Below are 24,771 nucleotides of genomic sequence, written 5' to 3' on the forward strand. Positions count from 1 at the left end.
CTTTTGCCCCTTTTGCAGTCACCCCAACATTTATGGCTTCAACTGTTTTCAACCAATAACTGTATACGTAAGTCATGTCAAAGTTATAACTCGCCCCCATATGTTTACATTCTTGACTCTTCGGCGTTGTTTTTCTGCCACACCCTCGACTCACGAGACCGCCACACACCAGTACACTACGTAGCTCCGTCCCTAAATGGTACCACGGAACTTTATTGAAGTGAACTTCTTCACTGAAAAACAAGCTATGTACTGTATGTGAAGAAAGAATTCACAATTCAGTTTAATTTATATAGATTACATAAAATTTATATGGGATTGGAGTTTGTGGTACAGTATAGGCTATTCTCTGGAATAGAATATATAATAGGCAATTATGAAACGTTTTTTCCTCGTACATTACTACATTCGTTTTTTTCCCCCTTCGTATGTTCGAGGAAAATGGACACGGACTACTGAAGTGTTAAAATTACTTTATCAATTTATTATGAGATCACAGTTTATCGGGCATGGTGTTGTCCAATTTTTTCATACAAAGAACCCCAATTCCCAAATGAATTTAAGATCAACGCAGCAGAAGTCTAAATGCAGCAGAAATCCAAATCCGAAGTGTTGTGTCAAATAAAAGAAGTGGACAGGAAGCAGCGGAGTGTCACTCTTGGTCTCAGCAGCTTGCTCTCCCACGGCAGCCATTTTGGACCACCAGCGCCTGTCGCCTGGGATCAGTTGTTCGGAAAAGGTAAGCTTACGTTTTTATCCCCACAAACGTTTAGGATTTCCGCTTCTACAATCGCATTGTTTAATGATGTAATGTGAACGCAAAGTAAACATTGGCACCGGTTTAGCTGTCAGTGCAGTGGCTTGGTTAGCCATCATTCTTGGCTTAGCTAAAGCGATCTCATGTTAGCTTGGATGTGCGTCCGAACCTATATCCTCCATTCGAGCTCCAGCCTGCTTTATTTCGTAGTCTCTCGTTTAGATGGTATGCAGTCAATGTGTGCGTTCTTTCTTACAATGTGCCGTTCCACAAAGAACCCATTCATGAAGCCTTACAACTATTGTAGCCAGTTTAGCACGACGCTAACGTTTGTCCCAGACGACTCTGATGAACAGTTCAGTCATATTGGCTGCAGCCAGCAACACTCATGGTGTAAATGTAATTCAGTTTTGGCTCTTTTATAGAGTAATGTGGGACCAGGGAAGCCAGCCCTGGCCGCAGTGGCCTCTGAGCCAGCAGCAATGGATGCAGTCTTTCCAGCACCAGCAAGATCCAGGTCTGTGAGGAATGCACTGGCCACCTTCCACTAAAATTTATTTACGAATGCCACCAAGTGTATGTCTTTGTTGACTGCTTGATATCCATGCACAGGTCAAGTAGACTGGGCTGCCCTTGCACAAGCTTGGATAGCACACAAGGAGTCTACTGGATCAGAGCCTAACATTCAACCCAATGGACAGGAAATTCCAGGTCTGGAACCACCAGCACAAGGCAACCATGGGTCCTTCCAGGGTGACTCTGCTTTTGGCAGAATGTGGCAGCCAGGTACATGTCTAAAAACACAGTTGGATCAATGTGAATACTGAAGTTTGTTATTATTGCATATTATTTTCAGCTATGTTTTTCTTCTAAAATTGTGTCATCCAAGCAAGGGCTGGGCAGGATAAACAGATGCAGCATTAATAGTTTTTTGTTGCTTGATATTTGATCAGCTGTTTAATTTTGTGTAATCATCAGCTTTAAAAAAAAAAAAAAACTCACCAACAATTTTACCACTTGGAATTCAAATATTTCAGGCGCAACTAATCTGCTACCGCTAAAATTGAAACAAAATAGGTAAGAACTTATGTAACGCAAATACGTCAGGGTCCCAACATTAAGCCTTTTTGGCCCTTAAGCCATGTTGTGTTGGCCCTGCCTGAGCCACCACTGGCCCTGTATATTCATGCTGTAACATAAGTTTCAATTTAAAAAAAGTATTTCATACTTGGTATCTTTATTTTTGTTAACTTTTCTTTTGATGGCGGTGCAGACACCCGCAGCGGCTCCTCTTGTTTTATGTTGAGAGGGGAGAAATTTCATCTGTGCTGTATGTCATACATACAGCACATTTGACAATAAAGTTGTAATCAATTCAATATACGGTACTATTTAAGACTTTAAGAAAATATTACTTGTTTAATTGCGGGGGTTTTTTTTTGGGTTTTTTTTTTTTGCTGCTGTGTGATTTTATTATTGTTATTTGGTGGTGTAAAATCAAACTGAATATTTAAAGGATCTGCAAAATTCAATTTTATGCTTTCTACTTTTGGCACATGGCAATGGAGTTCATAATGGCGATTTCTTATGAGATATGAGTTATTTTGGTTGTTATTTTTCGAACATGGAAGTAGGACGCCTGGCTCGCTAAAACCCCGCCTCTCCCAGTGTGGCTGCTGCCCCTCTTTCATAATGTTGTCCTAAAGCCAGCTGCTGCGCCCCACCGCCCACAAAGCAGTAAATAGTAATAATGGATGGAAGAACGTAGTGTTTGAGCCTTACACCCCCGACGCAGAGTCAAGTGGCAATCTTTATACAGCATTGATGTGCTATTCATACAATGCACATGGTGCTGTGTGTAACAAGTACATTTATTTTTTTATTCAACAAAATGTGACTGACATTTAAATCTTGATCAAGCTATTCCTTATGGTTGGATTTAACCTGATGTGCAAAAAAATGTGCGCAGCACGTTATAAAGATCATTGATGATTAATCACTTTCACTCAAAATACTGAATATTAAATATGTGGAAAGAAAGAACATGTTAATGTCATCATATTTATTTCTGAAATCTGTACTGGCCTAGTTGGCTTGCGTCAATGAATTTCGGCTGGCCCAATACAGTCATGCCCTGTACATATTGTAAATCGTCGTTTTGGGGTAGAATTCTCATATATTCAAAAGTCACTACTTTTCAGGGAAAGTAAAACAAACAAAAAAAAAACAACGCTATCTTACTTGAGTTACCAAACACTGCATTGTTCAACTTGGCATTATACAGTACCATGTATTGCTGTCATATCCTGTTGGGCACTACTATGAACATAACAGTACCCCAACCCAAATCATGTTCTGTTGGTGTTCAAAATGGAAAAAAAAAATACAAATTCATTCCGCTATCATTGACTAAAATGGTAGAAAACATCACTGGGTGCCACAATCTGCTTCGATTTAAACTTTATGAACATTACAAAAGCGAACATCAACATCTTACATCATCTTTCCAGTTTTTTAAAACGGTCTTAGAGCCATGAGTGATGCAATAAACTGACTTCCCACGTGTATTAGACAAATGTTAATCTGCACGCAAACTTACCCTCTTCTCATACAGTCATCCTTCTGCAACGAAGCATTACTACGATCCATTTTTAACAAAACAGGCTTACTCAAATATATTTAACCTTAGTATTTTCACTCGTTTTTGTCCCAAAAGATCCAGACTTCAGTCTTGAGCCCCATGGCTCCCGCGGAGTGAGGGGGAGAGGCTGTGTTTTACAACACATAGCTATTTTCAATACTTTTTAAATTGGATAATGATGTGTAAAAATAACTGATCATGTGGAGACAGAACCAATAGTATCGATTTGTGGAAAACGTAAAACCCACCGGATATGGACAAACAGTGTTTCCACCCGACAGCGATCAAATGTTGCATTAATGTGTGCACTTACAGCACACACTGCAAGTAAATGTTTTCATCTACCCGTGCTTGTGCGACCTGTAAATTTGCCATTTTAAAAAAATTGTATTATTCAGTTTTTTTGTTGCTGATTAGCTGATTTTTAACACTAACAACATAGCAGCAAAAGGAACAAATTTACCAAAGATGGACGGTTTTATCAGTCATTTGGAATCGGTTTGTAAGGTCAAACAGTGAGGAACACCCAATCCACTATTAAGTCTGGTTAGAGCGTGTTTAGAGGCTTTTGAAACCAAAGTGAGTAGCAATTATTTCAGCATTAAAAATAGACACGCGGCAGCAAAATGTTTTTTCTGTACTTGACATGGGAACGAAAACTCCCACTAAGAAACAGACCCGAGCAGAATTATGTCACATATGTTTACTTATGCCAAGGAGGCCAGTAATAAAGGAGTTAATCACTCTAAACATTGTCAGAGTTGCCCATTTATACATAGCATAACCAGTTAGTTAGCCACAAAATGGTACTGATTTACTTGGATGGTGCGTGCAGCTGTTGTGATGAAAATATCACCTGTTCAGTGAATGCCACGTTCTATGTGTATTCAGAAGTACATTACAGATATTTCATTTGTCATATGACAGTATATCACTATTTACACGACCACTATACTTGTGGTGATGTACAGTAACTTCACAATAAGAGAGCATCCTGAAGTTTAAAAATTAAAAAAAGTTGTTTTTTTTTGGGGGGGGGGGGCCTGTATTCATCAATCGTATTATGTTCAGTGATTGTTTCGTTGTTAATCCCATAGGACATTTATTTGATGTTGCGTTGTTGAGCATTTAAAAGGTTTTATCAAATGTATTAATGGTTGTGTTCAAAAGGTCATGTCAGAGAAATTAGCATTAGCTTCTGGAGTGATACTCTTTCAGTTCAGCTGGATGTGTTTCTCTGCAATCTTTTTGTTGTATTTCAAAATGCAAATAATGCTTGTCCCTCAGCTAGCCGTAGCCCTAGCGGGTGGGTAGGAATGTGGGGATTGGTTGAGAGAACAGTCGGTAATGGAAGCCAAGGGAGGCTGGGAAAATGGCAGAATTAAGGATTTAAAATCTCCAAGAAAGCGTCTTTATTTAATTTCGTGCGGAACACATTTTATTGCAGTAGGAGTGGAAGATGGCCACCTTGTCCTTATAATCCCGAGATGTTGCTGCGTCACTGTCGTCCTAGCCCCGATGGATAGATGGCAGCATTTCATAAAACAAAAACACCAAGCACCATGAATTACTTGATTCTAGAATTCTCTCGCGGCTGCTCAATTCCCATGGTCCTCCGTATAATTTATAGCTTGCAGTTTAAACTGTGCTTCGTAAGCGAGCTTCTTCATATTGTATGTGCCATTTTCGGGATGTTGTTTTGCAAAATGCGAATACTATATACTATACAATATACATCTTCTGTCGCGTGCCTTTAGCATCGTCTTTCACGCCCACCCTTCCCACTTTAACATCCGTCTGCTGTCCTCCTCAGGTACGTTCGCCTTTCCTCTATATAAGCAGCGTGTCGGCACAACATCAGTCAATCAGACCCCTCATCGAAGTCACACAACAGCATTCACAGATTTTGGAACTCGGTGCATACACAAGGCGACCCGCATTATTAGGCGCCCCATCCATTTTGGAAAAAAATTAAGACTTAAGTGCGCCTTATGGTCCTGAAACTACAGTGTGGTGTGAATGAAGCAAAGATGCATGCTCTTGTTTTTCCGCCCACCCAGGTTTACCACATATTTATGAAATATTTTGTCATGAACAGAATGGGGAATGCATGGCCAACCGCCACCGCCTCCTCCACCACCTCCTGAACAAACCTGGATTCCTCCGGGCTCAACTCAGATGGATGTCACGAACCCCAGTGAAGATAGCAACAGCCAAGACAGTGCAGAGTTCAACTCTGAAGCGCACCGCGGGGTTTTCCCCCAGAACAGCCATGGGTATGGGGCACAGCCCGACAGCTACGCCATGGCCCCCATGGCCATAAACCAGTTTGATTATCAGGTATGCAGATGATGCAGTCAAAATTGTTGAAGCATTTGGGTTTTCCATAGAAACATTGCCAGGTCCAATCATCTAGGTGTATCAGTCATTGCCTCCTTGAGGCAGTTGAAAGGAGTCTATTGGCATGTTGAGGATCCAGCATGGTTTGGTATTCTTTTCATAGCTTTTGAGCCAAACAATATAACCAGCACAGGCGTAAGTCATTTTTGGCTCTTACCATTCCAGAAGACGACGACCCCAACCCGGCATTCAGAATTTCAAGCCCGTGATTACTTGATGTAACTTTGAATTTTGTGCTGTCTCTTAACAGCATGGAGCTGCTTCAGCTTTTGCCCCGCCGCCTTCTGGGTTCCACGCCCCATACTGGCAGGGGCACCCTCAGAACAGACGGGATGCCCGACCACCTGGCTTCAGGGACCGGCCTAGGTCCCCGGTACAGCTTCCAATTAAACAGGAAGCCCCAGCACCACTTGGTAAGCCCCTTCATGCTTAACGGGCTATGTCTGTGACACAAACTCAAAGATGAAACGCACGATCAATTCCTGAGCATTACTCTTACGGCTTTGTAAATAATATCCTTATTTCTATTTCCGAATGATTATTCAAATACGGCATCCGACTTTGGAATACCAACGAACGGAATATTGAGTGGTGAATAGATGTCAGCATGCAAAGTTAGTGCCAATGACAAGCATCATTTAAACCTTTGGCCATCTCCAGATGCAGTGAAAAGACGGACACTACCTGCCTGGATCCGAGAGGGCCTAGAAAAGAGGGACCGAGAAAATCAGAAGAAACTGGAGCGAGAGCGAATGGAGAAGGAGCGTGCAGAAATGTCAAAAGACGACGACAAAGCGCACGAGGTGGATGAAGGGGGTGATGGGCCTCGTGTTCCCCGTAGGAGTAAATTTGTAAGCAGACACTTTTTTCCAAGTGACATCTTATTGTCTAAAAAAATGTGTTTGTTTGTTTTTGTATGAATGTTGATGAAAGGTATTGGGGGTCATGAACTGAACGTTTAAAATGGGTGCTACTGTCTTTATCAGGACAGTGATGATGAAGCAAATGAGGACCATGATGAAGAAAAGCCTCCTGTAAAAAAAGAGTTTATTGTGCCGAGCCCATCGCCTCCTGCAGAAGATAGTGAACAAGAAATGACTGAGGAGGAAAAGGAATTCCAGATGGTCTGTCCCGCATGACAGAAAATGTCATAGTTAGGAGCGCCTGACTGATTGGATTTCTGTTTTGTTGTTTAAAGATGATCATCACAAAAACACTCCTTACAGAGATCCTTCTGGAAGTCACCAATGAAGAAATCCTGCATGTGGCTAAAGAAGTCCACCGCAAAGCAACACGAGGTCTGCTCTTGTCTTGTCCAGCTAATGCACTTCTGCTTTTCACCCAAACAGTTAGAATTTGAACTGAATCTAGGAAGAAAATAATCATGTCTGGTAAAGTAGCATTGGATGAGCGTAAGAAGAGAATACGATATCATTACAACCATTCTCTGCTAATGCATCAGCTAGCACTGAGCATTCGAAGCTGCAGTGGTCCATGGCACTTAAGGTCCTGCTGCCCAACAGCCACCACAACGGATAGGAGCCATGTGATGCACTAGTACAAAGTGGTTCTTTCCCTCATCTCTGACTGCTTTCATGTGGATTGTCTGACGGGATTTTGTTTGTTAACCCTCTCTCTTTTCTCCCATTTTTTTATTTTTATTTTTTCTCCTGTTACCAATGGCAGCTCATGTGAATAGTGCTTTATCTGTGACCCCCAACCCCACCCGACCCCAATCTCTAGCGACTCTTGCCTTTGAGAGAATGGCAATATGTGTTTTAACATGTTGTTCCTGTTGTTGATGTGAATCAAAGCTCCTGCAAAACAGCTGGCACAGTCAAGTGCACTGACTTCTCTGACCGGTCTCAGTGAGTATCCGTTTTTTTACGGTGGGTGGGAGGGCAGAAGCATCATAATTTTTTTTTCTTTGTCAGTTATATCGTTTGGGGGAAGCTGGCAGGATAAATCATATTTCTCAAATATTCAACTTCGGATGTTGCAGTTTAAATAAAGCTCTCTGGTTTTTGTGGGTGTAGTTATGCCCCTTTTACGATAGAAGCATGCAATACATGACCTATTTGTTTGGTCTTAACCTTTACCAATTGCCTCTAATTTAAACTTTGGGTGAAGATTCATGATTTCACACATAGAATGCAAGAACTTGATGCTCGTCCTTGTTCAACACTAATACATGGGAGTTCTGTTTTGGCAGGCGGGCTGGGTGACTATGGCTCGGAGGAGAGTGCGGACGAGGACGACGGCAGCGCCCGAGGGTCAGAGTCCTCCGACACTGATGAGGAGGAGTTGCGCCATCGTATCCGGGAGAAGCTGGATGCCTTCTATCGCAAGGAGCGAGAAATGCAACAACTCCAAGAAAAACATGCACAAGATGCCCTACTTGCTCGTGGTGAGATCTTATTGTCCCCCAAATGTTTAATTTATGATTACTTTTTAGTCACATTGGCTGTAAAATCAGTACCTTATGTATTCATTGATAAAATTCTGATTCCATTTTCGATTCTGGTTAATGATTTAATTCTTTATAAGTTCTCTTAATGATATTTTGCTGAAAAAAAAGGGAGACTAAACAAGTATATAAGCATTCGCTTTGTTTTATGTCTTAATTGTACATGTAAACAAGATAATACATGACTTTACAAAGCCAACAGATGCGGCCTCAAGAGGTCTGCATCCATGGTGTGCCAAGCTAGCAGTAGACTGGAGTGAGTACTGCCACCCTATGAACCAGTCAGACGCTGTCTCTCGTCTGGCACCAGGTTCTACAATCAGGTCGAAATGGCACTAACTTACCGGGACTATTAACAGCAGAAGACGTGGTTAAATTGTTGCCTCTACTGGGCTCAAAAGCACAACTGTCATCTAAAAGTTATCGAATGCTGTGTGTGCAAATGCTTTTGCATATTGGTAGTGTTACCTGCCTTCGAAGGAATATCGACTTTGCAAGTATTGCAGGTTTCCCAGTTGTTATCCTTCCTTGCTATGTTTCTTGCTAGCCGCACTCGTTAATGACATTGTGCTACGCAACGTGTGTGGTGATATCATTTGTCCCGACTGGAATTGATAAGGGAATTGTTTGCAAAAACGACAAACGATGCCAAGCCATTGAAACTCTGCGAACCGTTTTTCAACAAGAACCGTTTTTCGATTGCCATCCCTACTCATCCATGCGCGTTTTCTTCTCTTTGTCTTTGCAGAGGAGATGGTGAAGGAACGATTGAGTAGAGAAAGGGTTGAATATGATGAAGGCCAGACTGAAAATTATCACAAAGATGAAGTAAAAGAGAGGGAACCAGAGCCCTTAGTAGAGAGGCGGAAGTCCCGTAGTGAGGTTGAGAGTAGTGAGGGAAGGCATTCGGCCAGGGGAAGATCAGGCAGAAGTGGTAGCGATTCCCCAGCCAACGGTCACAGCAGCAGCTCTCGTTCTTCTTCCAGCCGCAGCAGCAGTCGGTCGTCCTCTTCATCTTCAACATCGTCTTCTCGTAGCTCCTCGCAATCCTCTTCCCCTCGAAGGAAGAGGAGACGTAGTCGATCTTCTTCCCATAAGGCCCGCCGGCGTAGTCGCAGCCACAGTTCTCGTAGACGTCGTAGTGAAAAGGTCCAGGACAGGAGGAGAAACAGCACGGAGCAAAGAGCGAGACACCGCAAGAAAGACCGCAGTATTTCCAGAGAAGGAAGGAACCGCAGGAGTATCTCCAAATCAAGAGATCGGGGCAGGGCCCGGGCCCGAGACAGCCGCAGTAACAGTAGAGACAAGGGCAGGGAGAGGGAGAAGGACAGGGAAGAGAAAGACAGGAAAAGGAGCAGAGAGCGCGGGGACAATAGTCACAGCAGCAAACACAAGCAGAAAGCCTCCAGCAAAGATGAGGAGAGGAAGCGGGATCGAAGCCGTAGCCATGAAAAAGACAAAAAAAAGAAGGATAAAGATAAGGAGAGAGACTCTGAAAGGAAGAAGGATAAATCAAGAACTAAAGAAAAGACCAATTCTTCTGTTAGTGAGGAAAACGGCAAATTAAAGAAACGGAAAGAGATGGACTCTCACGCTGACTCACAGGGTGACAAGTATTGCAGGCAAGATAGCAAATCCAGTAAAAAGAGCTCGGCCAAAGCTAGCAAGAGATTGTCTAACTCAGAGTCAAGCAGATCCCCTTCGCCGGAACTTAGTAAGGAAAAGAAATCGAAGAAATCCAAACGTAGTCGCTCACGGTCAGTGGAAAAATCGCACAAGTCTGGTAAGAAGGCAAGCCGCAAACACAAGTCTAAGTCGCGATCAAGGTAGTATTCCTTTTTTTTCTCTTATATTCCTATTCTGTGTTCTCATTGTTTGTCCAGTTGTGATTTCTCTCAAGTCATTTTAACCAACGTGTTACATTTAAGGGAATGGTCCTTTGTTGGACAAATGTGGGAAGCTGGCTATCAAATGCAATTGTGTAGATTCAACTATGGCCCCATGTTGCAGTGCGCAAGGCTCTTCTGCAGTGTACCTTGCAAACACTATGAAGCTAAAGAGCTTTTTGTAGGGCAAAAGGAATCCAAACCTAAGGTCCTACAGCAAGATTCGCAGGGTAGACTTTCAGAACAATAATTTGTGAATTAAGTGATTGTTATTCTAAGAATATCTGGTGGGTGAGGCACTGTAGGTATTTACTGCATGTTCCTGTTTTGTTTGTTTGTTTGTTTTTAGTCTGAATGAATGTATCAGTGCATTATTAATCTGTTTTTGTGCATCCTTTTTCAGGTCGGCTTCACCCAGTCGCCGTAGCAGACACTGAGGACGTGATTTCCCCATCTCTAAATTCCACGATTCAAGTGGCATGTCTCATTATAGAGGCACTTGTGTAGGTGGTCATCCCTTTACAATTCTTTCTCCATTGTAAATATGTTATTTTTAAAGTGTGTGTGTGTGTGAGGAGCAAGACAGGACTCGTTCCAATTCTTTCTTGTATCAGTGGCAAAGCATCAGCCTTGGCTGACACTGAACAACTGAAGTTAGCATTTTAAATCGAAACAGGATTCACAGATTTCGCCACCAAACGTTATTGTGAGATGTCCAATAAAACTATTTGTCCTCGTTTTGCCGCATTGATCTCTAATGTTGACGAGCATTAACATGCATATTGTATTCATCAATTTAAAATGGAGCACATAAGAATGATGTGATTGTCGTATGTTGTGTTTGATTATTTGAGGTGTCACGAGCACAAATGCAAGGGAAGTACTTGAAGTTTTGAAACCGGAGAGTCACTGTCTCAATCCTGCTGTGGACAAAAAATGGCGACCACAGTAGTTGCCCTTGGCCAAGGCACTGCCCACCATCTCCGCTCTCGCTCAAGAGTTGCATGCAGCACTGTTTTCGCACCCCTTTCACCCAGCTGTAGCTGCTTGCATGTGTGAGAGCTGGTTCTCTTATGTGGTGTTTACAACATAACAGAGTCACATTCACCTTGTCCTCCCCCCCTCCCCCCAACACACGCACAATACAAGGATTTTTGCAGACCGACCTGCTACATATCCTTTGAGATTAGCGGGGCTACACTGTACAATTTAGTGTGTACATTCAACTTCGTGAAGGATTAATTAATACTCTGCTTACAGAAAGTTAATGTATATTGGGCTTTTGGAGTGACATTTTAGGATCAACCTAAAATGCATCACCTCTGCAGATGAGCTTCATTTGAGCTAATCATTTAATTGCACGTGTCCCAGCAGTTTAATGTTCCAGTATGCTTTGCACAACCTGCTGTTCTTAACAAGGAACTGAATGACAAATTGATAAACAGGTGTGGGATCCATGAAAAGACCAAAACATTTCCTAGCTCAATTAGACATTTCTTTATGCAGTCGTTATCATCCAGTTCACATATTGGCATGAGACCAGGAAGGCCTGATATGTGTTTTCAGAGGTAAGAGGTCACTAACCAACCTTTTGAAAAACTGCTACTTCCTGAAAGGCTTCAAGTTTGATGCGTGTTTCTGAAATAGCAAATTGGCTCATATTCCTTTGATTGTAGCCTATTAATCAATTATTTCTCACAATTATGACCAATTCTTTCATAAGGTACGAAACATACAAATACGCAACACTGAGTTCGCAGGTGTTTACATCCTAAAATGATAACTTTGTCATTCTAAGGAAATCTCAATGTCCCATCATAGGTGAGCCGTTTTATAACAGTCCCACGTGCTACTTGTGGTCCATCGGGAGCTCAAACTCAACCTTTTAAGGGCTGATAAACGTAATTATCTTAAACTGACATCACTTAAACTTTTAGAAGCGCTCCCTTAAATCGGTACAGTATTTACAAAATGCCGTCTAATGTAATTTGTATTAGTCATTAACATTTAGGCTCAGGGTGGTGGTGTAGATTTGTATGATCCATCCGTACTCTTCTACTACGAAAGCCTGAATTGTTACGGAAGAAAAGTTAAAGAGCAGCGTGGACATGACAAATACTATTGTCATGCAATATATGTAGAACGGATTCACAACAAACGTGAGTCAACACAAATTATACGAGTCAGGAACCTTCGTTTTCTCAGCTGTTTCTAGTCGAACAGTTGTCATTACAGTACCGTGCTCCACGGTCAGTTTGTGATGACAAATTGTGTTTGTCATTAACATGTTCGCAAACAAGTCGGGCAGTGTCATGTTAGGGTTGTGTCGCCGCAAAGCAGTGTCCGTTTGCAGCGTTGTTCAGAGTCTCGTGGGTAATAACCTATTCGGTTGGAATGTGGGGTGCAAACAGCGGACTCTGTGGCTCCAGATGAATGTTGCGGAGCGGACACAACAGCGGGCCGTGCACCGTAAACTCAGGTACTGTACACGAGTGTTGTAACAGCTTTCAAAATAATCATTTACATTAACAAACGTCAAACCCGATTAATCCCACTTGCAACATTAGTTGCTGCACCTTTCGTGTTACTTAAAACGTTGCTTTGAATTTAAGTAGCTAAATTAATTAATGAAAAATAATAGGCAATCTATCGATCTCCTATTAAATATTGTATATCAGAAATGGTCACGTGACCAGGCCTTTTACAACCTGTCTGAACCTTTGCAGGTTGATATCGGCGTCAAACATTTGCGGTACGCCTCTGTCCTGTGCACACGCAAGTGCCGCCCAAAAAACACCCCGCAAACTCGGGATGCACGATAAATATCGGAAATACGACGTCTTGTCAATAAAACAAACGACATTTAAAAAAAAAGGACGGTCATGGGTAAGATGGTGTTCTGAAAGCCAACGAAGATGGCTGCGCTGTCAAGAAAGGAAAAGTGCAAATCTTTTGCCAGACAGGAGCCAAGGGCTCAAACGAGGCGATCTGATATTCCAATTGACGGCGTGGGCGCTTGGCGACCAATCTTTTTGCATCGTTGACTGTTGTGGGCTACTCAACCCGAGCCGCCGCTGTCTTCTAAAACAGGTGGTGTCATGCTTCTGCATACCCTGACAAAAGGAAGTCAGTACACGAGCATCACTTCTGATTCATGGCAGGGTGACGTCAGCCCCGTTAGCGTTCCTCTCTCGCTTCAAGTAATACACTGCAGTGCTCACTTGTGCGTTAACTCACTGCATCAAGAGTTTGTGGACTCTGAGAAGAGACCTTAACTATGTTAATAAAGGAATGCTGTAACATGATACTAGTCAATCTTATTGGAACTCTTAACTTAAAGTATACTGTATTTTCTGTAAAAGAAAATGAGTCTGTTGAATTCACAGAATAAATGCAAGTCGTGGTGCAAGGTCAGGATGGTACCACCTCTGCCTCAATTTGAGCCGGGAACAACCCTGATAGGTTTACAATAAAACGAGATTGGACCCTTTAAAGGTGTATGCAGCTGATTTAGAGCGTTCCATTAACCTGCCATGCATGTTTTTGGTATGTGGGAGGAAACCGGAGTACCTGAAGAAAACCCACGCAGGCATGGGGGAGAACTTGCAAAAAGGCTGGGGCCTGGAATCGAACCCACAATCTCTGTACTCTGAGGTGGACATGCCACATCAGTCCTTTTCCAAAGTTTTAAAATTGGTTAAAGAATAACCATGATATCAATTTGATCGCTGGCTCCCGTCTATAAATACCTAATTATGGATATTTGCAAGAGTGTCTATTTTTAACCGCCCCAGAAAAGTAACTTTTGCACTTTTTTTAAACCCCAAGTGTAATTTCTTTGCACTTATGTTCATCTTTCTTGTTCGTGTAAATATAACTTTGTATGTAAATAAGTAGGTTTTTTTTTTTCATTTCATATTTGATACTCTTTCTCTCGATTAGAAGCATGTTTCATTGATAACTATGAATAGTTCAAATGAAATGATTCTTGACCGCCATGTCAATGTGAACGTGAGTAGTACTATTTCTTCAGAAAACACATCACTGTCACACCGACTTGTACTGGTTTACAGGGTGGTCTTGACTGCCATAAAATGCAGATGGCTCTGATGTATCCAAGCAGTGCCTGGACCCGGGCAAGATGATGTCTCATGTATCTGTCCAGTGGTGAACCTCATTTCTCACCCAAAATTCAGCTGAAATGGACTCCAGCACATTGATGAGCCCAATGAAAACAAGTTGTGTAAAACAAGTTATGTAGATACTTCATTCCGTAGTCCTTACACGTGTGTGTGAGATTTATGTGTGTGCATGTGAATAAACAATGAACATAAGGCTTTTCCACATTGACAGGATGTGAGGATCCACCCCATTTGTAACATCTGTGCATTCCCCCCCCGCCCATAGTACAAGAGCAGTCCACCAAACCACAGTGGACCCTGATGAGCTGAAACGTTTCCGATTACTGGCCGGCAAGTGGTGGGATGAAAATGGCGAGTTCAAAGCCCTACACGCTATGAATGACCTGAGAGTGCCTTTCATAAGGTGTGTATTTGTACAGATTATATATTGCAATAGATATATTTTAAATTGTAATGCTTCCAAAGTGCGATGGAATATTTTGGTTGTCTGAAGATAATCTCGGGGAATCTGTTCTTGTGGTATATTAGAGCAGAGCGTTTAAATTGAAGTTGACGGAATTCCACCACACGTTGGCACCTTTTCATCATTTCAGTCAGCCCAGCACTGCACATGTGCCTGCTTTGATTGATAAGATCTGCTGCTAGAGGCCAGCTTGATAATCACGACTTGAGCCGTCCGGCGTGGAGGCCATTGCTGCTCTCCTCCACCCCCACTGTGGTCTCTTTGGTGCAGTTGATGTATCGGTATGGTGACAGTATGACAGATCCAGTGCCCATGTTTTGAGTGTGGCTGATTTGCCTGATGCATCTCAGCCCTGGGGACATGTCTGAATGAGACGCAGCATCATTTGTACTATCGCTGCAGGGTTGTCACCTTCTGACATTCTTACTGTGATATCGTTAATGCCGCTATGGTGCTTTCTTTTAGAATGATCACATGGACATTTGGAACCACCCCTTGTTTAGCAAACAACAATTTTCAACCCCCCTCATCTATTTAATTAGAATAACAGGTCAGATGGTATTTCACGTTAGATTTCTCATAGCTTTTATTAGCACATCTCATAGCTCGCTGGCTACATAGCTGTCAACTTATTTTCTTTATTTGCGCCAAAGCTCACACTTAAATGATAGCAATTTGTGCCTCATGCGCTTTCTTTGGCCAAGGCCGAGCCTGGTCACACAGCATGGGAGTCAAGGCAGGAGGACAGAACAAAGCAATGAGCTCAGCAGTGGTCTGCAGGTTGGATTTAGCCAGAGAATAACTTGTGCTTGTTGTGCACTCATAAACGTAAAGTCAGGACCTCCATCTTGATTCGTGACTCTATGGGGAAATGGGCCTCACTTATATACAAATGACAGTAGAAAATTCAAGAGCATTCTCACAAGCAGTATGGTGAGGTACCTTTTGGCATTCATGGTATCGGGAAAAATAAAAATACCCATGTTCCTGTCTGACGTCATCCCACACCACGCCATTATTTTAGACTGGTGCTGCCTTTTTCGAAGAGAATCTTCTTTTGCCCAGCAGTGACAATTGTGACAGTTCATGAATCCACTGTCCTTCAGCTCTGTTTGTAGGCTTTGGACATTTCAAAGAGAATAATCAATTAAAAAAAAGATTCCATTCTCATCCATTTGAGAACAAAGAACAAACACTCCCCCCGACAAAAAAAAAAAACACACCACAAATGAGAAACACATCAAATGATAATTTGTATTTGAAAATAAGGTGTTACTTTTCAATCAAAAGTGCAGTAAAGACTGATGGTTATGGCAGCTCACTGCACTCCATTGAAAGAATGCATCCCACGCAATCGATTATTTTGCCCATTTCAGATTGCAGACTGCTGCTCTATTCGTGTGTAACATTCATGGTTTAAATAATTGTTGCTTATTTTCCTGCTCAGAGATAATCTGCTGAATATGCACAAAGCACAGCATCCTGGAAAACCACTTGCCGGACTAAGAGTACTGGATGTTGGCTGTGGAGGCGGTCTGCTCACTGAGGTAAGGGAGTTTTATGTACAAACCCAATGAAGTTGGGACGTTGTATTGGGTAAACAAAAAGAAAAACAGAATTAAATGATTTGCAAATCATGTTCAAACTCTCTATAATTGAAAAGATTACAGAGACAAGATATTTAATGATAAACTTTATTGACTTTAGCAAATAATTATTAACTTCAAATTTAATGGAATTAACACATTTCAAAAAAGCTGGGACAGGTGTTAAAAAAGAATCCCACAGGTGAACGGGCTCACCGGGAACATGTGGATGCCATGATTGGGTATGAAAAGAGCTTCCCTGCATTGCTCAGTCATTCACAAGCAAAGATGGGTTGAGGTTCACCTCTTTGTGAATAACTGCGTGAGAAAATAGTCCAACATTTAAAAAAAAAAAAAAGTGCAACTTAAAACTACAATGCACAGCAAAGCCATTTGTCACCAACCCGCAGAAAGACTGCCGGCTTCTCTGGGCCCAAGCTCATCTAAAGTAGACTGAAGCAGAGTGGAAAGTCTTCTGTGGTCTGACGAGTCCACATTTTAAGTTGTTTTTGGAAATTATGAATGTTGTGTAATCTGGGCCAAAAAGGAAAACCATGCGGACCGTTATAGATGCAAAGTTCAAAATCCAGCATCTGTGGGGGCTGTGTTAGTGCGAACTGCAAGGGGAACTTACACATCTTTGAAGACACCATAAATGCTGAAAGCTACATACAGGTTTTGGAGAAACATGCTTCCGTCCAAGCAATGTCTCTTTCATGGGCGCCCCTGTTTATTTCAGCAGGACAATGCCAAATCCCATTCTGGGCGTTTTACAACAGTGTGGCTTCGTAGTAAAAGAGTGCAGGTACTAGACTTGCCTGCCAGCAGTCCAGGCCTGTCTCCTATTGAAAATACGTGCCGCATTATGAAATGTAAAACATGACAACGGAGACCACAGATTGCTGAACAGCTGAAGCTGTACATCAAACAAGAATGGGAAAGAAATCCACCTACAAAGCTTCAACAATTAGTTTCCTCGGTTCCCCAGCCTTCATTGAATGTTGTTAAAAGAAAAGGTGACGTTACACAATGGTAAACATAACCCTGTCCCAGCTTCTTTTGAACGTGTTGCAGCCATAAAATTCAAACTTCATGATTATTTGCTAAAAACAGTGTATCAGTTTGAACATTACGTATCTTGTCTTTGTTATGTTTTCAGTTAAATATAGGTTGAACATGATTTGCAAATCATTCTTTCCTGATTTTATTGATGTTTAACACAACATCCCAACTTCATTGGAATTGGATTTGTACATATATGTGTGCAGAGCTGGTGTTAAAAGGGCAAGCAGACCAGCGTCGCCTTTCAACATAATCTTCTGCAATTGTTTAAATGACTTCATCTGTCAGAGTGTCTTGTTCGGCAAAACAAAAATCTTTCACAGTGTGAGAATGTGCTTTCAGTGGCCTCTGCCCAACCTGACATAAAACATTAAATATCGAAACGGATGTTTAATTTGCAGTTTCTTTTGACTTGACTGGTCTCAGTTTGGTGGAGTGGACATTCGGTCTTTTGAAATTGTTTTTGCATTTGTTAGTGTCGATCGCTGTTTAGTAGGGAACAAGCCCCTGTCTCGGCTTTCATTTACGCTGAGGATTTAGTAGTTGCGCCATGTGATCTGGAAAGACAAAATCAGGTCCTGTATTTATGCGGCTCACACAGACTGTCATTTAGATGCCGACAGTGGAGCAAGTCACAAAGTCTGTCTGCGGCAAATGCAAACCGGGAAAGTGTCTCTAGATGTTTATGTCACTTCATGCAAGCCTTCCCATCAGAGAAGATCATCTGTAGCGGAGAAACTGGCTTTGGGCAAGTAAATTCAGACCGCGCTGTATTTTTAGCTTTAGTCCATGAGGGGGCGCTAAAATGGCAATTTCAATCACTCCTGGCCAGTGTTTCCCCAGTCTTTATTGAGCCCTAGGCACCCACTTTACATTGGAAATATCTTCTGACACAACACCAAACAAAAATGACAAAAGTATGAACACTGAAATAATGATTATCTCGTCTCAAGTTCCTCACAAATTTACTTTCTCAGTCTTAAATTGAACACACAGGATGCCATGACTGATTCAGTTGTACCATGAATGCTAACAGGCGGATAAACATTCATGCACCTACAACGCTGAATGATATTAGGAAAAGATTGAATTGCGATTTTTTTTTCTTTTTTCCAACAATGATTACATTTCGATTCAATTCACAATTTTCTTCACATCACGCTTCCTTGCAATATTCACTATATCCAGTCAGATTTCCAACCATGACGGAAAGCTACACCAAACCATCAAAACATTACAAGCTATTACTTTAATAATGCATGGACACTGAAGGGCTGTGTGAGCGAGGCAATCCTTTTTCAAGGTTTTTAAAATGGTTCAATAAAGCAAGACAGACTACTTGCCGCCATACATATTGGATATAAATATGCAATTATGTGTAGTGTATGTGTAGTAGTCCCACTCCCATACACAGTGATCATAACGCATCTTTCTTCTGTCAATCCACCTCATCCGATAATCCCCCAACCCCTACCCCCCAGCCTCTTGGTCGCCTGGGAGCCAGCGTGTTAGGTATTGACCCAGTGGAAGAAAACATTGGCACGGCACAGCTGCATTCGTTGTGTGACCCCCACCTTGGCGGGCGGGTCAGCTATCGGGCGTGCACCCTGGAGGAGCTGTCGGCAGATGTTGCGGGAGGAGAGACGGACCGGGGAGACACGGTGTTCGATGCCGTCGTAGCGTCCGAGGTCGTGGAACATCTGGCCGACCTGGAAACATTCGCCTTCTGCTGCAGCCGCATACTGAAGGTGTGTGCTTGCTTCCAGCTGCTCCCTCAAGTCAGATCCTGCTTTGCATCCCCGCGGGCTTGTTCAGCTGAGGCACATATGGTGACATTGCTCAGGTACCCTCTGCTGTGCCTCAATGGGATTACATTACTGTGTTCTATATAGATTCCAGTTGCCACTGAAGAGAAAATCTGCCTCTTTCATTTTTTAACACTGTTTCTAACTTTATGTATTTGTTTCTTACACTTGGAGCGCAGTTATGATCAAACAAGTTCACTTTCACGTTATGTTCAGTGTTAAGGGAATGGCTTGTGCGGCTGAATATTCGTCCCTATGAAGTTGTTAAATCCAGACAAATCAAGACAGCGTGAGAACAGCTTTATGAAGTAACACTAGATGTCGCCCTGGAGAGACTTGTTGAGTGCTGTACATGTTGAAAGCCTTTTGAGCATCCATTCACGATCTTTGTTCACCAGCTTATCAAGCAGCTTTTTATTCTCACTCGTAAGACAGGTCAGTGCACTCGTCGAATCACTGTGTCTTACAAGTAACATTTCTTCCACTGCCGCTTTCCACTCCTGTAGGCCTTTGACATTTCTGCACACTAGTAGGACAACCTCAACATAACTTAAGTGGAGAACTGCATGTTACTCGTGGGCTAAAGCTGCGTACTGTTTGACATCTCTGTGCTCCTTGTACTACTGTACACGTGTAGCGCAAGATATTAACCAGTTATTTTATTTACCGGTAAATGTCACTGGTGATACTAGTAGCATGCAGTTGTCCACAATGTTCTCTCAATACAAACATGTAGTCGTCCCATGAGTATGCTGAAGCTGTCTTGCTAGGGAGAACAAAGAGTATACGAGTACACACACCTTAAGGTGGATATCAAGGATCTTTAAGAACTGAGGGCGGCCCGGTGGTCCTGTGGTTAGTGCGTCGACCTCACAGTGCAGAGGCACCGGGTTCAATTACGGCTCCGGCCTCCCTGTGTGGAGTTTGCATGTTCTCCCCGGGCCTGCGTGGGTTTTCTCCGGGTACTCCAGTGTCCTCCCACATTCCAAAAGCATGCATGGCAGGCTGATTGATCACTCGAAATTGTCCCTAGGTGTGAGTGTGAGCACGGATGGTTGTTTGTCCCTGTGTGCCCTGCGATTGGCTGGCAACCGGTTCAGGGTGTGCCCCGCCCACTGCCCGAATACGGCTGGGGTAGGCTCCAGAACCCCTCCCGCGACCCTTGTAATGATAAGCGGATCGGAAAATGGATGGGTGGATTTAAGAACTGACGACTTTTCATCTTAAAGCACTTTCTTATTCAAACTGTATAGTTTTTTTAATGAAATTTATTTTTGTACGATTATCTACCTCAGCACTTCCCACTTTTGAAGCATCAGCATCAAGGCCGACACAAGTGTCGGGTTCAATTACGGCTCCGGCCTCCCTGTGTGGAGTTTGCATGTTCTCCCCGGGCCTGCGTGGGTTTTCTCCGGGTACTCCAGTGTCCTCCCACATTCCAAAAGCATGCATGGCAGGCTGATTGATCACTCGAAATTGTCCCTAGGTGTGAGTGTGAGCACGGATGGTTGTTTGTCCCTGTGTGCCCTGCGATTGGCTGGCAACCGGTTCAGGGTGTGCCCCGCCCACTGCCCGAATACGGCTGGGGTAGGCTCCAGAACCCCTCCCGCGACCCTTGTAATGATAAGCGGATCGGAAAATGGATGGGTGGATTTAAGAACTGACGACTTTTCATCTTAAAGCACTTTCTTATTCAAACTGTATAGTTTTTTTAATGAAATTTATTTTTGTACGATTATCTACCTCAGCACTTCCCACTTTTGAAGCATCAGCATCAAGGCCGACACAAGTGTGTACAATAATTATCGATCCTGTTCGAACTAAAACTGTCCATGTTGTCCCTGTGCAGCCAGGCGGCTCACTCTTCATCACCACCATTAATAAAACCAACCTGTCATACGCGTTGGCTGTAGTGGCGGCTGAGCAGCTGCTTCGCATCGTTCCCAGGGGGACACACGACTGGGAAAAGTTCATCAGCCCGGTAGAACTGGAGCGCCTTCTGGAGTCCAGTAAGTTACCATACAGAGCTTCACGACTGCATGTACGTAGCCCTGTCATATACATAATAATGCTGTCATTTTATTAATTCCCATTTTAATTTTGCAAACTTTTGGAAAAGTGTTCAAAATAAGTGAACCACTGTGATGAACGAGGAAGGATAAAGACGTTTATGCAAAAATGAGCCTTACCTCATGTGTGGATTCTTTAAACATAAACATTTTTAATTGTGCAGGTTTCAAAAGGAAGGTAACGATTGAACGATTAAAATCAAAACGATTCATCCTGAACGCTGAAAAAATGACAAATGTGGACGTTTAAGCTGTATTCTTTGAAATATGTTCACAACTCCTAGTGGATAGAGTCATCTTTTTTTCCCCACTTTCTTAACACACAATGTTTTGTCTATTTCTTGCAACTTTTTTGAAGTCTGCTCTTTTCCTACTTTGACCCCACATCTTACTTCGTCCTCCATCAGATTGTTTCTCAGTGCAGTCGGTCCAAGGTATGATGTACAATCCAGCATCAGGAGCCTGGAGCTGGATCAACAGCACTGCCATCAATTATGCCCTGCACGCTGTCAAACTGGCTGAGGAACCCCCATCAAACCCTCAAACGGACAAGGCAGACAACTCCGCAGCTTCACAGAGCTGAGCCACGGAACATAGACATCGGTCAAGAAATTTGAGCCGCTTGCTGTTTTGCACAACTCCGCAGCAGACAATTATCGAAATGACTGTCAGAAGCAGAGCCGCAGCTCCACATTGCATCTCTTTGAACGCTCAGAGCTCATCTTGAATAATTCCAACTCAATTGGCTGAATATTGTGAGCACGAGTGCAACGTGTTATTTGTGTCGGGGATGCTCACAATAAACAGTTCCGTGTGAGTTTGCCGCCACAAGGCTGTGTATTTTTAGCGTGGAAGCAGGAAGAGGGGGCAGTCACGTGCTTGTGAGGGTGGAGAGCATTTCACGTGCCACTACTGTATTATGTAATCGGAATAAAGGCAATGGCAGAGAATGAGTCACGTTTTGTCTGATGTCTAAATAGTTGGGATGTGAGAGCGAGAGCACGTTTTCAATTACTGTGCATGTATTCTGTGGGAATCCACCCTCTATAGCGGGGAAGTGATTACTTCATCTGATTCAGCTGAATTTGTTTGCTCACTTACAAAGAAATTATCCCCAGTCTCCAATGTTTATGGGTCATTTATTGATTATGGTAGTACACAAAATATCAGTCAAAAATGCAGGGGGGGGGGGGGATTTAATTCAAGTCTTGGATGGGCCTTTCGGCATGACAATTACCCACAACTAACTGCCAGTGTAGTAGTGGCTCACCAAGAAGCATTTTGAGGTCATGGAGCTCGCGGCTCTCTCCAGATGTCAAGCTCAAAGAAAACCTATGAAGGGAACTGAAGTTTGGAGTTTCTGAACTGTACCCAAGAAACATGAGAGATTCTGTAATGAGGATCACAATCTTTTGAGGTTTGTACAAAACTGATCATTGAGCTTGCCAACAGAAGTTTCTCCATTCGGCACTAAGTTTTGTTTGTCTTGACAATCAAATATTTACACAAACAAATATATCTTTTAAATTTTTTAGTAAATCTCTTAGCATATCAATCAGATCAAAAAGCAATAATTGGAATTGTGAAGAGATTTTTGAGTCATTGTGCTTTTTTGATACGATTTGAATGAATGGGCCATGGTGGCACGGTGATAACTGGTTAGAACGTTCGACTCACAGTTAAGAGGTGTAGGGTTCAATTCCTGCTCCGGTCTTCCTGTGTGGACTTTGCATGTTCTCCCCGTCAAGATGCTCACCAGACATCATGATTATCGCACGGGTGCCTTAGTTAGACTGCTCACAATGAAAGGGTCACTCGCAAATGTGCAATTTGATTAAAGAGCACAACAAATTTCACTTTACATAGCTGGCAGTCAACGTGGTTGTTTTTATACAGCTTTCGTAAATAGGCTAACAAACAAAAAATGTATTTATTACCATTGAAATGGAAACAAAAAGTACCGATGGGGTATGTTTATAACGCTATCACACTAATATAGTACTGTAATCCTAAAAACAGTAACGATTGTCCGTTTTCTACAGCTAGCTCTTTTTTTTGTGTGTGTCTGTGTTCAATCAATCAAAATTAAGAATATGAAAGTGGTGTTTCGGCCTTCTTTTTTTCTGTAAAACAAGTAAATGTTTGTACACTCCATAGTTTTATCACAATGCTTTCGCCTCCCAAATTCGTATTCTGCAGTTCTCTTCCGCGCGCCTCCAAGCCGCGTGTGCGCGCCAGTAAATTGCGGTACTCACAGCACACGGACGCAGATCGCCCCGCTGCTCTCCGAAAAGGCGATCTCGTTATTGACTTGGACACGTCGCCACCTGTTGAGCGCCTCCGGCCCCGATGTTGGAAGGATCTTGACGAAATCTTCTTTGAGCGAGTTGTTCGCAGCCATCTGTAGGCATGCCAGGCCAACATTGTCCAACAACACGCGATGGTCGGCGACTTCAACATGAATTACCTCCTGTACTTCCGAGGTTGTTCCAGAGTGAGTACAATAGTTCACTTTATCGTCTTGGTATGACTTTTGACGCTTAAAAATATATCCATCAGCAGAAGTTAAAATGTTGATTTGCAATGAACATTCCCTGTTGTCTACGTCGTTACCTAGGTGATTACAAGGGCCATTTTCAGGGATTTTGGAGCAAGTCAAGCATTTACTATTTCATGTACTCTTAGATCAATACAATTGTAGCCAATGGTTAAATTATTATAAGCACGAGTAATTTACACATGAAAATCACTGCACACTACTGAGTTTCAAAACAACCAAGAGTTTCAAAAGTCAATATTTTGGTGAAAGCTAAATTTTCCAAGTACAATTTGTCAAATTGTCTTTAGTTAGTGCAATTTTACCTCAGTAAACCTAGGTAGGACGACCTGCTAATTTGTACCATCATAAACATTCTATAGAACGCTATTGGGCCTAATTATCTGTGTTGCTGGGATGAGTTGATCTGGTGCGACTCTGGTCTCACTGGGATGAAGGAGCTCGTAAGGGCGGGGTGGCTCCTCCAGTTGCACTCTCGACCAGACAATAGACCGGCTGTGTTAAGTGTGCACTATTTGCTTCGTTGGAGCCGGATCTTGACCGTGGTGTGCCAAAATAAAAGCAAAGGACCGTGAAACACGGTGCAGTAGGAAAACTTGCAATCGCTTCAATCAGGAACAAGTTAGCAATCACCTGATTCATCTTGTACAAAGCTTTAGCCCTTGGTCCACATGTGAAAAAGCAGCATCATAAAGCAGATGCAGAAAATGTTTTGAGGGAATAAAATAATTTTAGGAAAGAAATCACATTTTCGCTCAAATTGTTTTTGTGATAATTTAGCCAGCTTTGCCGTTGAACTCATCAAACGTATATTATGTTGATTATTTTTAAGTTTAGCTGGAGGTCGAGTTCAACCAACCAAGCTCTACCAACCAAGCAAGCTTGTGGTCCAAGTGTCTGCCATGGCTTAAAACCTACCATGGTGAAGGTCTGAAT

General features: G+C 42.6%; 2 protein-coding genes across 5 annotated transcripts; both read left to right on the forward strand.

Annotated features, from left to right (window-relative positions):
* Positions 1 to 616: 616 nt before the first annotated feature.
* On the forward strand, positions 617 to 10,890 carry pnisr (PNN-interacting serine/arginine-rich protein). 2 transcript variants are annotated; one of them, XM_019856259.1, is made up of 12 exons: positions 618 to 739; positions 1,183 to 1,274; positions 1,370 to 1,543; positions 5,497 to 5,738; positions 6,049 to 6,211; positions 6,459 to 6,649; positions 6,785 to 6,922; positions 6,997 to 7,096; positions 7,613 to 7,666; positions 8,011 to 8,205; positions 9,014 to 10,091; positions 10,555 to 10,890. In XM_019856259.1, exons 2-12 carry the CDS (start codon positions 1,187 to 1,189, stop codon positions 10,586 to 10,588), a joined length of 2,457 nt encoding a protein of 818 aa, XP_019711818.1. In that variant the 5' UTR covers positions 618 to 739; positions 1,183 to 1,186; the 3' UTR covers positions 10,589 to 10,890. The 2 variants fall into 2 exon arrangements, with proteins under 2 accessions (XP_019711819.1, XP_019711818.1); XM_019856260.1 differs by lacking the exons at positions 6,785 to 6,922; positions 6,997 to 7,096; positions 7,613 to 7,666; ... (1 more) ...; positions 9,014 to 10,091; positions 10,555 to 10,890 and having other exon boundaries at positions 617 to 739; positions 5,497 to 5,674; positions 6,459 to 6,525.
* A 1,341-nt stretch (positions 10,891 to 12,231) lies between these two features.
* coq3 (coenzyme Q3 methyltransferase) lies at positions 12,232 to 22,398 on the forward strand. 3 transcript variants are annotated; one of them, XM_019856265.1, is made up of 7 exons: positions 12,341 to 12,630; positions 14,559 to 14,696; positions 16,204 to 16,303; positions 18,886 to 19,152; positions 21,059 to 21,218; positions 21,686 to 21,870; positions 21,904 to 22,398. In XM_019856265.1, exons 1-6 carry the CDS (start codon positions 12,437 to 12,439, stop codon positions 21,859 to 21,861), a joined length of 1,035 nt encoding a protein of 344 aa, XP_019711824.1. In that variant the 5' UTR covers positions 12,341 to 12,436; the 3' UTR covers positions 21,862 to 21,870; positions 21,904 to 22,398. The 3 variants fall into 3 exon arrangements, 2 of the variants coding, with proteins under 2 accessions (XP_019711824.1, XP_019711823.1); XR_002166409.1 differs by lacking the exon at positions 21,904 to 22,398 and having other exon boundaries at positions 12,232 to 12,630; positions 18,886 to 19,247; positions 21,686 to 21,799; XM_019856264.1 differs by having other exon boundaries at positions 12,342 to 12,630; positions 21,686 to 22,398.
* The last annotated feature ends 2,373 nt before the right edge of the window (positions 22,399 to 24,771 follow it).

The sequence above is a fragment of the Hippocampus comes genome, unplaced genomic scaffold, assembly GCF_001891065.2.
Source record: "Hippocampus comes isolate QL1 unplaced genomic scaffold, H_comes_QL1_v1.1 scaffold327, whole genome shotgun sequence".
Taxonomy (NCBI): Eukaryota; Metazoa; Chordata; class Actinopteri; order Syngnathiformes; family Syngnathidae; genus Hippocampus; species Hippocampus comes.